Genomic DNA, 12,842 nt, shown 5'->3' with positions numbered 1-12,842 from the left:
TGGCATTTCTCCAGTTCCTGGAAGGGACAGCCACCAGCCTCGCACGACCCCTCCCTGACTCCAAAGTAGCAACACCCCCCCTTGAGAGCGAGTCTAGGAGAGGACTTGTCATGGGTTAAATTGTTGTTGCTGCAATTCCCAGCTAATCACAGGGAGGCTGAGCAGGAGCCATTCTGTGTCCAAACATTCCAGGCAGGCTTTGTAATTGAGGAAAAGAGAGTTGGCAGCTTAGTGGTCAGCAACACTTCCGTCGGCAACCCCCTCTCTCACTTCCTTCCAGCTCTCCTCTCCTTGGGAAAATGAGGGACTCTGGAAGCCCAGTTGGGCTTATCTGACTGTGAGTGGGGATCCAGGGGAGGGCTGTGCCAGAGAGAATGGGACAGAGCAACACCGGGCCACCCCAGGGACCAGGCCCCTCGCCGGCCAAGGGAAGCGCTCAGTCCTACCTCCAAAAGCGGGCCTCATGGAGAAATCATGATCCTCCACTCGGAGAAGCGGCTGAGGTTTTCCCTTGCGGATTTTGGTCATGTCAACGTTCTTCTTATATAGGTGACTGCAAAAACAAGCAAGAGACATTTTTCAACAGCCCACAATGTAGGATTTACTTGTAAGGAAACTTTTCTCCATCCGCTGAAGGCTAGACACACACACACACACACACACACACACACACACTCACACTCCTTCCCACCCACCCTGTCCCCCTCAGGTCCTCACAAGCAGGTCCTGAGGAACAGACCCTTCCAGAACCTTCCTAAGGTAAGTTACGATTGCATGACAGCCGCTGGGTTGAATGGTGGAGAATTAGAAATTTTTTGCTTTTTAAATGTTTCTCTTATGTTGCTATAGTATTGTTTCATAATCAATAAAATTCTGACACAAATATAGTGGAAGTTTTAAAATGCTGGTTTTAGCCTCACCAGACCTGACGCTCCTTGTCTCAGTCCAGCTGGCAGCTGGCGGCAGAACCCACACTGGAGCAGAGCCTCAACCCCAGGGGGAACAGACAAGGCACACGCAGTGGGGATCAAGGCCCCGGTTGGGGACAGAGTGGTTCCAGCCACGCAGCCGGGTGGTGGACACTGGAGCCAGCCAGGACTGCAGACCCAGGTTCACTCTCTTTCTTCAACCCAGATGGCAAAGTAGTCATTTTCTAGTCTCTCTCACCCACACTCACTCTTTCCAGATCTTCTTTATTTTTTTTCCCCTTCACCACAACCACACATAATCCAAAAACAATAAAATCCAAAATATTCTAAAGCAATATTCTACTGACATGATCATCACTAAACAAAAAGCAAGGAAGAGAGGAGGCAGAAGAGTAAGGAGAAAGGGAGGAAGGATTTGTGTCTGACAAGATATGAGATCTAATTCTTGTTTATTTTATTTTATTTTATTTATTTGAGAGAGAAAGAATGAGAGAGAGAGAGCATGAGCGAAAGGAGGGTCAGAGGGAGAAGCAGACTCCCTGCTGAACAGGGAGCCCAACACGGGACTCCATCCCAGGACCTGGAGGTCATGACCTGACTGAAGGTAGACGCTTAACCAACTGAGCCACCCACGCACCTGTGAGATCTAATTCTTGACAGAAGAAACAAAACAACCAAATCAGAAGTCAGTGTTACTGTAAATTTTGTTCTGTACAGAATGTTTAAGGGCTCTAGTAAATGAAGAGATTTGGGGTTGAATGTTTGTTGCTCATTTATATATACATCCTTATTTTACTCTCAATGTTCTTATCATGCTTTCATGTTTCTTTTTTTTTAGAGAAACAGGCATAGTTCCTGTTTAAACTCTGTAAGAGGAAAGTAACATGTTTCCTCTCTCAAAGTCCTGTTCTTTGAGACATCTTCCTATGAAGTCTTTCTTAACTTTTATTCTCTGGAAGCTCTGCCCAGGTGGTGTAATTTGTTGGGAGGGCTAAAGCCGTGCTGATCAATAAAGTAGCCACTAGCTCCATGTGGCTGTTGAAGTCATTTTAAATTAAATTAAATTAAATTGAAATTTAATTAATAAAATAAAGTCAATAATAAGATAATATTAATGTTATTTAATTACAGTAGCCATACTTATGTGCTTAATAGCCACATGAGGCTGGTGGCTACTATGTTGGATAGTGCACATCTGTAACATTTCCACGGTCTTCAAAAGTTTTATTTACACAGTGCTGGTCTAAAGGTTGGTCTGCCCACCTCCCTTCCCACCAAGAAGCATATTCCCCTATAAGCTGGGCTTCCCACCTTATAGCCCTACTCTCAGAACCACCTGGAGCTCCAGACCTCCCAACCACTCTCCCTCTTCCTGCGATAGCTTTGGCCCATCAACCTTGGGATGTTAGCATCCAAAGGGACAGCCGTCCTACACTCTGGTTGCACAATTCCTCAATTCCTAGACTCAAATCCACTTGGTAACCACATATCTTTGGAGAACTGACTCTGTCCAGATGCGGTACTAGTCATGGGGAGGACATATACTCACTGCCCTCACTGGGCTGATAACCCGGTGGGGGAGACAGACAATAAGCAAGTGGACAGATAAGTAATGCAACTTCAGAAAGTGCTAAGTGCCATAAAAATGTAATCAAGCAGGATAAGAAATAAGAGGAAGATGGATTGGGGTGGAAGTGATCAGGGAAACCATCTGAGACCCAGATGGGATGAGGGACAGAGTAAGTCATGAGAAGATGTGAAGAAGTGTACTCTGGGAGAAGAGCAAGTGCAAATGTCCTGAGGTGAGTCTGGCTTGTGTGAGGAGAGCAAGGAGAAACAAAGCAGTAAGAAAGAAGGTGGGAGATAAGGCCAGGGACAAGATCATGAGACCCTCATGAGTATAATACTGACAGGGAAACCCATGAAATTCTGAACACGAGAGTCACAAGGACTCGTTTAGGACCTGAGACAATCTCCTGGCCACTGTGTAGAGAAGACTGAAGAGGGCACAGCAGACACAGGAGACCATTAGGAAACCTTCTAAGAACATGGTGCCTGGATCAGGGCTGTAGGGAAGGGAGGTGCAGAGAAGTGATCAGATCTAAGGAAGACAGAAAGGTCTAGCTGATGGATTATATATAGGGTGTGAGGGAAAGAGAGGGGCAAGGATGACTCTGGCTTATGACTTGAGCACCTGGGTGAATGGTGGGGGCATTCCCTGAGATGGCAAATGGCACGTTTGTGGTGAAGAGGGTGCGTTTCGTTCTGAACCATCTTGATTTCGAGGTGCCTGTAAGATACCCAGGGAGAAGGTGAAAACAGGGTGGGGACACGGGCAGTAGGAGTATTTTCATTTCTGTCAGCCTTGCAGGTTCTTAGTGTCCCTGGGGGCTTGGCAGAGGTGCCTGGTTCTCCTCCCAGAGCCCTTGACCTCTGCCCTCAAACACCCTCACCCCAGCTACATCAGCATCTCCCTTTCCCACGGCTCCTTCTCGTCAGCCTTCAAACTGGATTCAAGTCTCTCCTCCCTTGAACCCAAACTAAGCAGAAGATCTGTCTAGACCACACATCTTCCTCACATAAAATTTATTGAAAAGTGGTAGCATTACAGGTGTGGTAGATATATTTGTCTTTAAACTTTCTCTTAAAAAAAAAAAAAGTCCCCCCCCACACACAAATCTATAATCCTCCCAGAGAACTGTGCGCCACAAGCTGCAGCCGCCTCCTCACCCCCAAGCACTTCCTGCGTCACTTGTGCGGGCCCGAGGCCCCGCTGAGTACTGGCTTCTCTGCCACCTGGAGGATCATGCCTCTCCTAGAAATCTGGTCTTTCAGGACCAAGCACTGGGCTGTCCTCCTAACACCTGAGAGCTCGTTCTCAATTTCCATTGCCGCCTCCCTGCCCTCAGCTCACCCCATCAACGCTAATATCCCCAGGGCGCTGTCCCAGCCGCTGCCTCTTCTCCTTCTACACCCTCTTTGGCAGGCGAGCCTATGTCTGTGGCTACAGATTCTGGCATCTGTACCCTCTGCTCTAGATCTTTTATCCAACTGCCGACCTGATGATCCCCCGATGGATACCCTATAGGCATTTAAACTCAACACGCCTCTCGTTTGCGGTGGTCCAGGCTGCAGGTTGAGAGGGGATTCAATAAAAGGGGAAGGGGGGACGCCTGGGTGGCTCAGTTGTTGGGCGGCTGCCTTCGGCTCAGGTCATGATCCCGGCGTTCTGGGATCGAGTCCCGCATCGGGCTTCTTGCTCGGCAGGGAGCTTGCTTCTCCCTCTGCCTCTAGCCTGCCACTCTGTCTGCCTGTGCTTGCGCTCTGTATCTCTCTAACAAATAAATAAAATCTTTAAAAAAAAAAATAAAATAAAATAAAAGGGGAAGGGGAGGAAGAGGTTGCGGGGTACGTGGGGACCGGGCCAGGCAGAGCCTTGAAGACCATGTTGAGACTTCTGTCTTTATCCAAACGCAATGGGAAAGCACTGAAGGCGTTAAGCAAGTTGGAGGAAGAAGTTGGAGTTGCTTTTAGACAAGCCCATTGGAGGGAAGTCTAATGTAACGTCTTCCTCCCAGTGAGCTGGAATATGGAACCCAAGTCTGGGTCCCTTGAAGCGCGGTGGTCACTGTCAGGGTACCTCCACCAAGCTTCCGCTGTCATGGTCTCCACCCAAGCCTGGCTCCTGAAGTCAGGAGGGACCAGGCCGGGTTCCCTGCACAGCAATTGCATGACAGGCCATATTGGACACCCAGCAATGGCACCGCGGAAAGGCAGAGGAAGAGCTCAGCCTAAGGACTTAGCACATCACGGACATTCAATTGCTCCCCTCTGCCTCATGGGGAGCAAATCCCAGCTGGCCAGCAGTATCCCTCTCCATTTAGAGGGGAGGATTTGGTTGCAGAAGTCGCAGAATTCCAGTCCCACTGCAGGAGAGAGGAGATTGAAATGCCTGTGCCATTCCTGAGGGCCCAGAACTAGGTTTTGTTGTTGTTTTTAAAGGAACCAATTACTTGATAACTCAGGCCACTAATATCTCCAGCCTTGGGCTTTTTGTGTGAGCCACATGCCCTCAGTTCGTCCTTCCAGTGCCTGGATGCCTTGGCCCAAAGACCCTAGACTCCAGGGGCCATACTCTGAGTCCCGGCCCAATACAGGGGAGCCAGAACCTCCACAGCCTTGGGTGGAGAGGGAGGAAAAATTTGCTCATGACCCCTTTGAGAGGCAGGGCTGGTGCCACCGTGCTGAGGTTCATTTGGTAGCACAATAGCGGGCAGGATGACCATGCCTGTATGTGACACCCTCCCTCCGTGCAGGCCCTGAGCTGGGGTTAACCCCTCATCCCAGGGGAAAAGGTCTCAGGAGCACCTTTTTCAGTTAGAGAAACAAGGTTCAGAAAGATTAGGAAACACCGCTGTGGCCAGGGAGCCACAGAACCAGGGTCCAAACCTGGTTTCTCTGACTTCCTGGCCCCACCTTCTTCCCCAGGCCACTGAGGATCACTGGGCAGCAGGAAAGCAAAGCTGCTCCTGGGCCTTGCACCACGTGAGCCACGAGGCAGACCCCGAGAAGGCTGGCCACGGGGACTGCAAATGGGAGAGGAAATCTGGAAGGGGCCCCCAGGCCCTGGGACCAGGAGGAACCAGAGAGTGTTATCTGGTGAGAGCCCGGACTCTGGTCCGGGTTAGGTTCATTTTCAGATCTCCAGGGAGAAGGGCCTCTTTTGCTGGGTGGGGAGCAATCACAGGGTCAGGAAGCCAACTCACGCAGCGGGCAGGGAGGGACTGGAATAAAGCCGGAGAAAGAAAGGCAGGGAGAAGAGAGCAAATCTAATAGTCGGGACAAACCAGGTTCAGATGGCAGCAGTTCCATAAAGGGGTACACGAGGGGTGGGAAAACCGGAAGCAGGTCCGGAAAAAGCACCTTCTGAGCAGAATACTTGTTTTGTGAGAGTGCCTTGGGGAGATGATACGGAAAGTACGTAGGTTAGAAAAGATCCTAATAGTGTGTATGTGTGTGTGTGTGAGTGACTGGGTGAATTCCTGTGTACGGTATATGGTATGTAATGTGGAAGGTGGGGACAGACTTCCAAGGAAAGAAGCTACCTTACAGAGAGGAAGTCATTTTGTTCCTCTTTATTCGTACAGCTTAACTCTTGTGTGTCAACGAGAAAAGTAATCTTTTAGTCTGACCCTTGGCTGAAATTTTTCACAGACAGAGCCTTACGACGGTCTGAGCCTGCACGTGCCCTGGTGGATTTAGAAAGGCCTAGAATCATGTTCCCTAAGGTGACATTTTCTCTATCCTCTCTCCTAGCCTCCCTTCAATAATTGTTTTTTATTTCTTGAATGTGTGGGTTCATCTTTTCTTCCACTTTAACACCCCCTGGGATGGATTTCAAGAAACTCTCCTCACGCATAAGGGTCAGATTCAGTCTGTCCCCAAGCTCATGCCAGTACCTGGGAATGGGACTGCGGTCTTCTGAGGAGTGACACAGGTATGACAGCCCAGGCTGCCAAGCAGGATCCTTGAGGATCCCTGAGGGGTTCGTGTTGAACCCCAGAACTGTTCTCAGGGAATAGACAAGTCCATACAACGCTTTTCCTCCAGGCTGAGAAAATCAAGGAACCTATGTTCTAGCCCAGTGGGGTCACTAGGTACCTGTATGAATTAGTCCTGCCTTCCAACAGACTTCTCAGCATCCATAAAATTGAAACCGTGTTTCCCAATACATGCTCTGTAAAATATGAATCCCTCAAGATAGTTCCAAAAAAGTAGGGTTTTTTTTTCAGAAACTGTATAATTTATTTTCCTCTTCAAGACTCAGAATGTCTATTTGCATAATAAAGTTTCGAGAAGCTGTGCTATAAAGACAGCTGTTCAAAATGATCTAAACCAGAGTTTCCCAAGTTTCTTTGAGCCCAAGACCCCTTTTCACCCAACACCTATTCACCTTTCACCATCTTAGGGCTCAGAGGAATTGCAGGATCACATGACCCCTGAGGCTCCTTCCAGTTCAACAGCCTCGAATTCTGGCAACATCCCCCCAGGAGGAGACTTGCACTGAGTGCCTCCTTCCTGTCCTCCTGGACAAGTTGTATCTGTTGCTTTCTGCGTGACTAGGATTAGGCCCTGCAGAGTGTGGGCCTCCCGGAGAGCGGCAGTCTCTGAAGCCGGCATATTCCTGGGAGCTTAAGACGGTCTACTGGGATGCAGAAAGTAGAGAATGCAACTCTCGCTGATAGTTTTTATCTAAAAATAATGAAGCAATCAAGTTTTACTTTAATATACATATGTGTAATAGTCTATGTATGTAATAGTCTATGTATGTATGTATGTAACTTATAGGTAGATCTGTCGGAAGTACAATTTCAAAAAATTGTCACCAAAAGCGATGCCTGATTAAAAATAAAAGCCAGTGACCTAGAAAATGTGCCTCCATATATTAGTTTATATTCACAATCTCTAGTTCTCGAAATGCTTCGTAGAATGGGGAACAGATGTGTGACATCTTACACACGCCCTCTACCTCTCAGCTGCTTGCTCTTTTCTTCACGCCAAACAGTCATTTCCATCAGGCCTACGGTATCAGGCTTTGTGCATCGGTTCAAGCAAACTTACTAAGGAACTTCGATTTGTAATATGATTTTCAATGCACATTCCAGGCCAAACCAGTATCTTGGAAATGTTTCTGTTACATCGTGCAATGGCAGTTGCCTACACCTGTTGCCTACGCATGTATTTTGGATAACCTAGCAAATTTCAAACACCTTTTTCAGATTGAAACAGTGAAATGATACCCGATACAGTCAGAAAGCTGTTCCCAGTCCAATAATTTAAAGAGGACAACTCTCGGTTACATTTTTTCTCAATAGTTCAAACTAAATTCCTATCTACCGGGGTCCCCCTGCCCCTCCCCACCCCTCCCTGCTCCTCCCCGCCCCTCCAAAATTCTTGAGTGCCATTACTCAGCAGGTCCCATGGTCCCTACCGGATGTCATCCTGAGGAACAAAGCAGCACAAACTGAGAAGTACAAGATGTTTTTAACCCACGAAATTTTCAACCACCTGCCTGAAATCGAAATGCCTGAACAGAACACCAATGCCAGAACAAACTCCTCAGCCCGGTCTGGCTTTGCTCTCTCACAGCTTGTGACCCTAGAGAATATCTATGCTCTGAGAGAGTCTGTTTTCGGCGAGGTGGTGGCCCCATCAACCTCTGGCAAATAGATCCCAGCCGGTCAGTGTAAGCCCCCGCCCTCCTGGGAGCTGGCGCGCTGAGCGCCCCTGCAGGTGACCTTCCTCCCCTCCCACCCAAGCCTTTACCTGGGCTTGGTCATTTCCAGCTGCCCAGTCGATCTCCTCCTCTTGGGCTTTCTGCTCTCCACAAGAGCCGTCAGGCAAAACAAGAGCAAAATGAGTCTTGTGAAATAAGGCATTCTGGGAACGTCTACGATGCCACAGACTGCTCTCCAGTAACCTGCAGCGGGGCAGGCCCCCGCGGGCTGCACCGTACATTCAGTCTGTCATCTTGTGGCGGTGCTTCTGGAAGGGGCTGCGAGAGCACCACTGGCCGGACTGGTTTTTCCGATTAAATATTTGATAGTGATGCTCGTCCCACCCCACCTCCCACCCCCCCCACCCCACCCCCCCAAGGCGTGACACAAACACCAAGGCTTGGTCCTCCCTGCCGCTTAGTGATTGGCCATTAGTTAACAAGTTTGTCCTCCTGTGAAATTCTGCTTCCGCTGAGTCCCAGAGCAGCTTTGGCTAAAACTGTTACATAAAATAAATAAATAAATAAATAAATAAATAAATAAATTTAAACCTCTTGAACATGCCAGCTCTTTGCTGAGATCATTAATCCTTCCCTCTGGCTGCATAAAACGTGTCTGTCACATCCACTAGGGAGACAGCTTGGGTTCTGAGTGGATTTGCAGGGAAGACCTGATGGGCAAGAGGAGTGCATGAACGTGCTCGGGAAATGCTGAGTGAACACACGAATGACCTGTTTTCACCGGGTTGCTTTATTTCTCCATCCAAGAAAGCATATTTTGCCCATGGCCAAGGATGCTTGCTTTCCCCCCAAATACACGTTTTCTCAATGAAAAGACATCTTATCAAAGCATAAAATCCATTTTGATTTTGAAGGGATGTATAAACCAAAGGAGAATTCATGATTATGTAAGCTCTTCTTCCTACCATGAGCATTAGATTAATTTGGGTCTTTAATCCTAAAATGTATAATATCACCATAAATTAGGCTTGATTCCTATCCTGGAACATGGACTTGCGAACATTTGAAGTGTAAAGATACACGTGTCTATATTTAGTCTACTGAGCAGAATAAAATGTTTAAAGACTACTTATTTCTTGCCGGCTGTGTCCGAGACGGAGAAGAGTTTGGTGTGGTAAAGACATAGGGAGATGAGGCGGGAGGTCAAGAGAAGTGATAACTGGAAGTGGACAGAATTGGGGTTTTATTATGTAAGAAAGAAAGCAAAGTGGGATGACACGATCTACTTTTTTTTTTTTTTAAGAAATTCCTGAGATCAGTTGGATCAGAGAAGTTATAATAACGAAGGAGGATGAGTTCCTGCCCTAAAGGAAGGGCAGATGGAAGGTGAAGAGGAGGGAAGGCAGAAGAATGAGAAGGTCAAGTTCTTTCTGAAGTAGAATACACTTGCTGACTGAATAGGGTGGGAGGTGAGAGGAGGCCGCAGTGATATCTACGATTCCAGTTTGGAGGTGGGACTGGTGAGTAAGTGATATCCGTTAGAGGTGGACAGGTTTGGTGGGGAGACGACACAGATTTTGACTCATGGAATCTGAGGTATCATGGGACTTCCGGATGCCCAATAGGCAGCTGGAGTATAGATAAGCCTGAAGCTAAGGAGAAAGGTCTGGACTGGAGAATTAAGTCTGGAGCCGTCAATGTATGGTGGTAGTTTAACTACAGGAAAGGGTGAGATCTTCCAGGAAAATAGAAGTCCCAGTGTAAGCATAGAATCCTCAGGAACTGGGGCGCCTGGGTGGCTCAGTGGTTAAGCCACTGCCTTCGGCTCGGGTCGTGATCCCAGGGTCCTGGGATCAAGCCCCGCATCGGGCTCTCTGCTCAGCAGGGAGCCTGCTTCCTCCTCTCTCTCTGCCTGCCTCTCTGCCTACTTACGATTTCTGTCTGTCAAATAAATAAATAAAATCTTTAAAAAAAAAAAAAAAAAAGAATCCTCAGGAACCTATACTTTCTTTTTTTAGAGATTTTATTTTTAAGTAATCTCTATACCCCATGTGGGGCTCGAACCTACAACCCTGAGATCAAGAGTTGCATGCTCTACTGATCGAGCCAGCCAAGTGTGCTGAAACCTATACTTCTAATGGATGGATGGGAAGCCTGAACAAAAGTATAGAACTAGCAAAGATGTTGACTATGAAAACCAAAGGAATCTCTGAGAGTAGTCAACGGTCAATGTTGTGAAGAAGTGACGGCAGGAAACTGGTGAACTAGTTCTGGCAACCAGCTCACTGTTCCTAACTTCAGTTAACTGTAGTTTCAGTTGAAAGATGTGGCCGAAAGCCAAAATACAGGAGTTAAATAGGAATTTGGGAGTGGGAATAATTCTGTATGGGGACTAACTCAGTGGTTCCCCAATCTGGCCACTTCTCAGAATTACCTAAATAATTTGCTTAAAAGTCCCACTGCTCCTAAAGATTTAGCAGGGAAGGAAAGATACCCATTAAAGTTCCTTTCCATAGATTTTGTTCAAAAGATGGTGCTTCTGACTGGAACCCTAGAACTATTCATGGATATTGTTGTTTTCAAGAAATATTTGTTTTGGGGCTCCTGGATGGTTCAGTTGGTTAAGTGTCACACTCTTGGTTTCAGCTCAGGTCATGATCGCAGGGTCATGAGATGGAGCCCCGCATCAGGCTCCATACTCAGCAGGAGTAGGGCGCCTGGGTGGTTCAGTGGGTGAAAGCCTCTGCATACTGAGCAGGAGTCTGCTTGAAATGCCCTCCCTCTCCCCCAGCTCCTCCCTCACCTTCTCTTCCTTTTTCTCTCTTTCTCTCCCTCAAATACATAAATCTTTAAAGAGAGAGAGAGAAAGAAATATTTATTTTGTTGCATTCTGGACATTTTAGGTCCTATCAATTTCTTTTTTTTTCTTTTTCTTTTTTTTTTTTTTTGAAGATTTTATTTATTTATTTGTCAGAGAGAGAGAGAGAGAGAGAGCACAAGCGGGCAGAGTGGCAGTCAGAGGCAGAGAGAGAAGCAGGCTCCCTGCCAAGCGAGGAGCCCAATGCGGGACTTAATTCCAGGACCCTAGGATCACAACCTGAGCAGAAGGAAGACAGCAGCTTAACTGACTGAGCCACCCAGGCGTCCCTATCAGTTTTTTCTTTAAATCTCTCTTATTTTCAGTAGTTGAATTATTGTGATTATGGTATGGAGAAAAACTCAGTTGGAGATAAGTGTAATGTTTTAAGTAATGTCTTTTTTGAAGTATCATTCACATACCATAAATTTACCCTTTTTAAAAAAAATTTTTTTAAGATTTTATTTATTTGAGAGAAGAGAGAGTGAGAGAGAGAGCTTGAGTGGGGACCTGGGGAGAGGGAAAGGGAGAAGCAGACTACCCACCAAGCTGGGAGCCCGACATGGGGCTCGATCCCAGGACCCTGAGATCATGACGTGAGCCAAAAGCAGACACTTGACTGACTGAGCCAATCAGGTGCCCCAAATTTACCCCTTTAACTGTGGTTTTTGGTATAGAGTGTGCAACCATCCCCAGTATCTAATTTTAGATCATTTTCATTTCCCGCCAAAGAAGCCTATACCCATTAGCAGTCGCTGTCCCTTCCTTTCAGTTCCCTTCAGTCACTAGCAATCACCAACCTACCTTCTGTCTCTACGGGTTTGCCTAAGGTGGGTATTTCATATACACAGAATCATACCCTATGTAGCCTTCTGTGTCTGACTTCACTGGACTTGATCTTTTTTTTTTCCTGACATGATGCTTTCAAGATTCATCCATGTTGTCCTATGTATTAGAACTTCATTCTTCTTCATGGCCAGATACCATTCCATCATATAGACAGAGCACACCTTGTTTATCTTAGTCAATGAGATTTGAGTTTCCAGTTTGGGGATATGAATAATAATGCTGCTATGAATACTTCTGTAGAAGTTTGTGTGAATGTGTTTGCATCTCTCTTGATAATATACCTGGGAGTGGAATGGCTGGGTCATATGGTGTGGGAGGCCACAATAAGGCTTGAGACAAGGACCAAACCAGGCCCTGACTTGAGTCTCCTTTAAAGTCCAAATAACCTAACCAAAGGTTTAGGACAGGAAAAGTTGAGTAGCACTGAGAAAGGGTCTGTGCTATGTGTTGTGTGTCGCCTACGTGACTTCCCACACGCTTGCTAAACAACTGAGAACAATTCAGTTGGGGTCAAAAGTTCGTTGCTGATCCTTGCTGCCCTAAATTACTTTCAGGTTTGCTGTATTTGTACTGGCATTAGCCATTTGGCGTCGCGAGGAACTCGTGGTTGTTTAACTAGACACAGGTGTATTGCTTCTCCTATTATCACTCTATATATGGCCTTAGTGCTTTGAATAAACTTAGCACCGTTGGACATCCTCCTCAGTGCTCCTCCTGTCCCCATCTCTTTGTCTCTTAACTTCTTTTCTTCATCCTCTTACCCTCACGTTCCTGGTCGATTTGTCGCGCTGGCCGCGACAATATGTTAACTCTTCGCTTAACTTTTTTAAGAACTACCAGTTTTTCAAAGTGGTTGCCCCATTTTACATTCCCACCAACAATCCTCACCAACACCTGTTTTATTCTAGCCGTCATAGTGGATGTGAAGTAGCTTACTGTACTTTTGATGTGCGTTTTCCCAATGACCAAT

At 46.8% G+C, this 12,842-nt stretch overlaps 1 protein-coding gene across 2 annotated transcripts in view; it reads right to left on the bottom strand.

The window, feature by feature from the left end:
- Positions 1-8,383, bottom strand: part of GABRR2 (gamma-aminobutyric acid type A receptor subunit rho2) — a 44,747-nt gene extending 36,364 nt beyond the window's left edge. The window contains exons 1-2 of one of the 2 annotated variants that reach the window (XM_032338322.1): positions 8,256-8,383; positions 447-553 (exon numbers count right to left, since the gene is read on the bottom strand). In XM_032338322.1, coding sequence (XP_032194213.1) covers positions 447-553; positions 8,256-8,368 — 220 coding nt within the window. In that variant the 5' untranslated portion in view covers positions 8,369-8,383. Of the gene's footprint in view, positions 1-446; positions 554-3,725; positions 3,750-8,255 lie in introns of those variants that run through there. The other variant, XM_032338323.1, reaches the window with a different exon arrangement.
- Between the last annotated feature and the right edge of the window lie 4,459 nt (positions 8,384-12,842).

Source organism: Mustela erminea, chromosome 4 (assembly GCF_009829155.1).
Source record: "Mustela erminea isolate mMusErm1 chromosome 4, mMusErm1.Pri, whole genome shotgun sequence".
Lineage (NCBI taxonomy): Eukaryota > Metazoa > Chordata > Mammalia > Carnivora > Mustelidae > Mustela > Mustela erminea.
The sequence above is the reverse complement of the archived record's forward strand: the minus strand, read 5'-3'. Positions and strand labels throughout refer to the sequence as shown.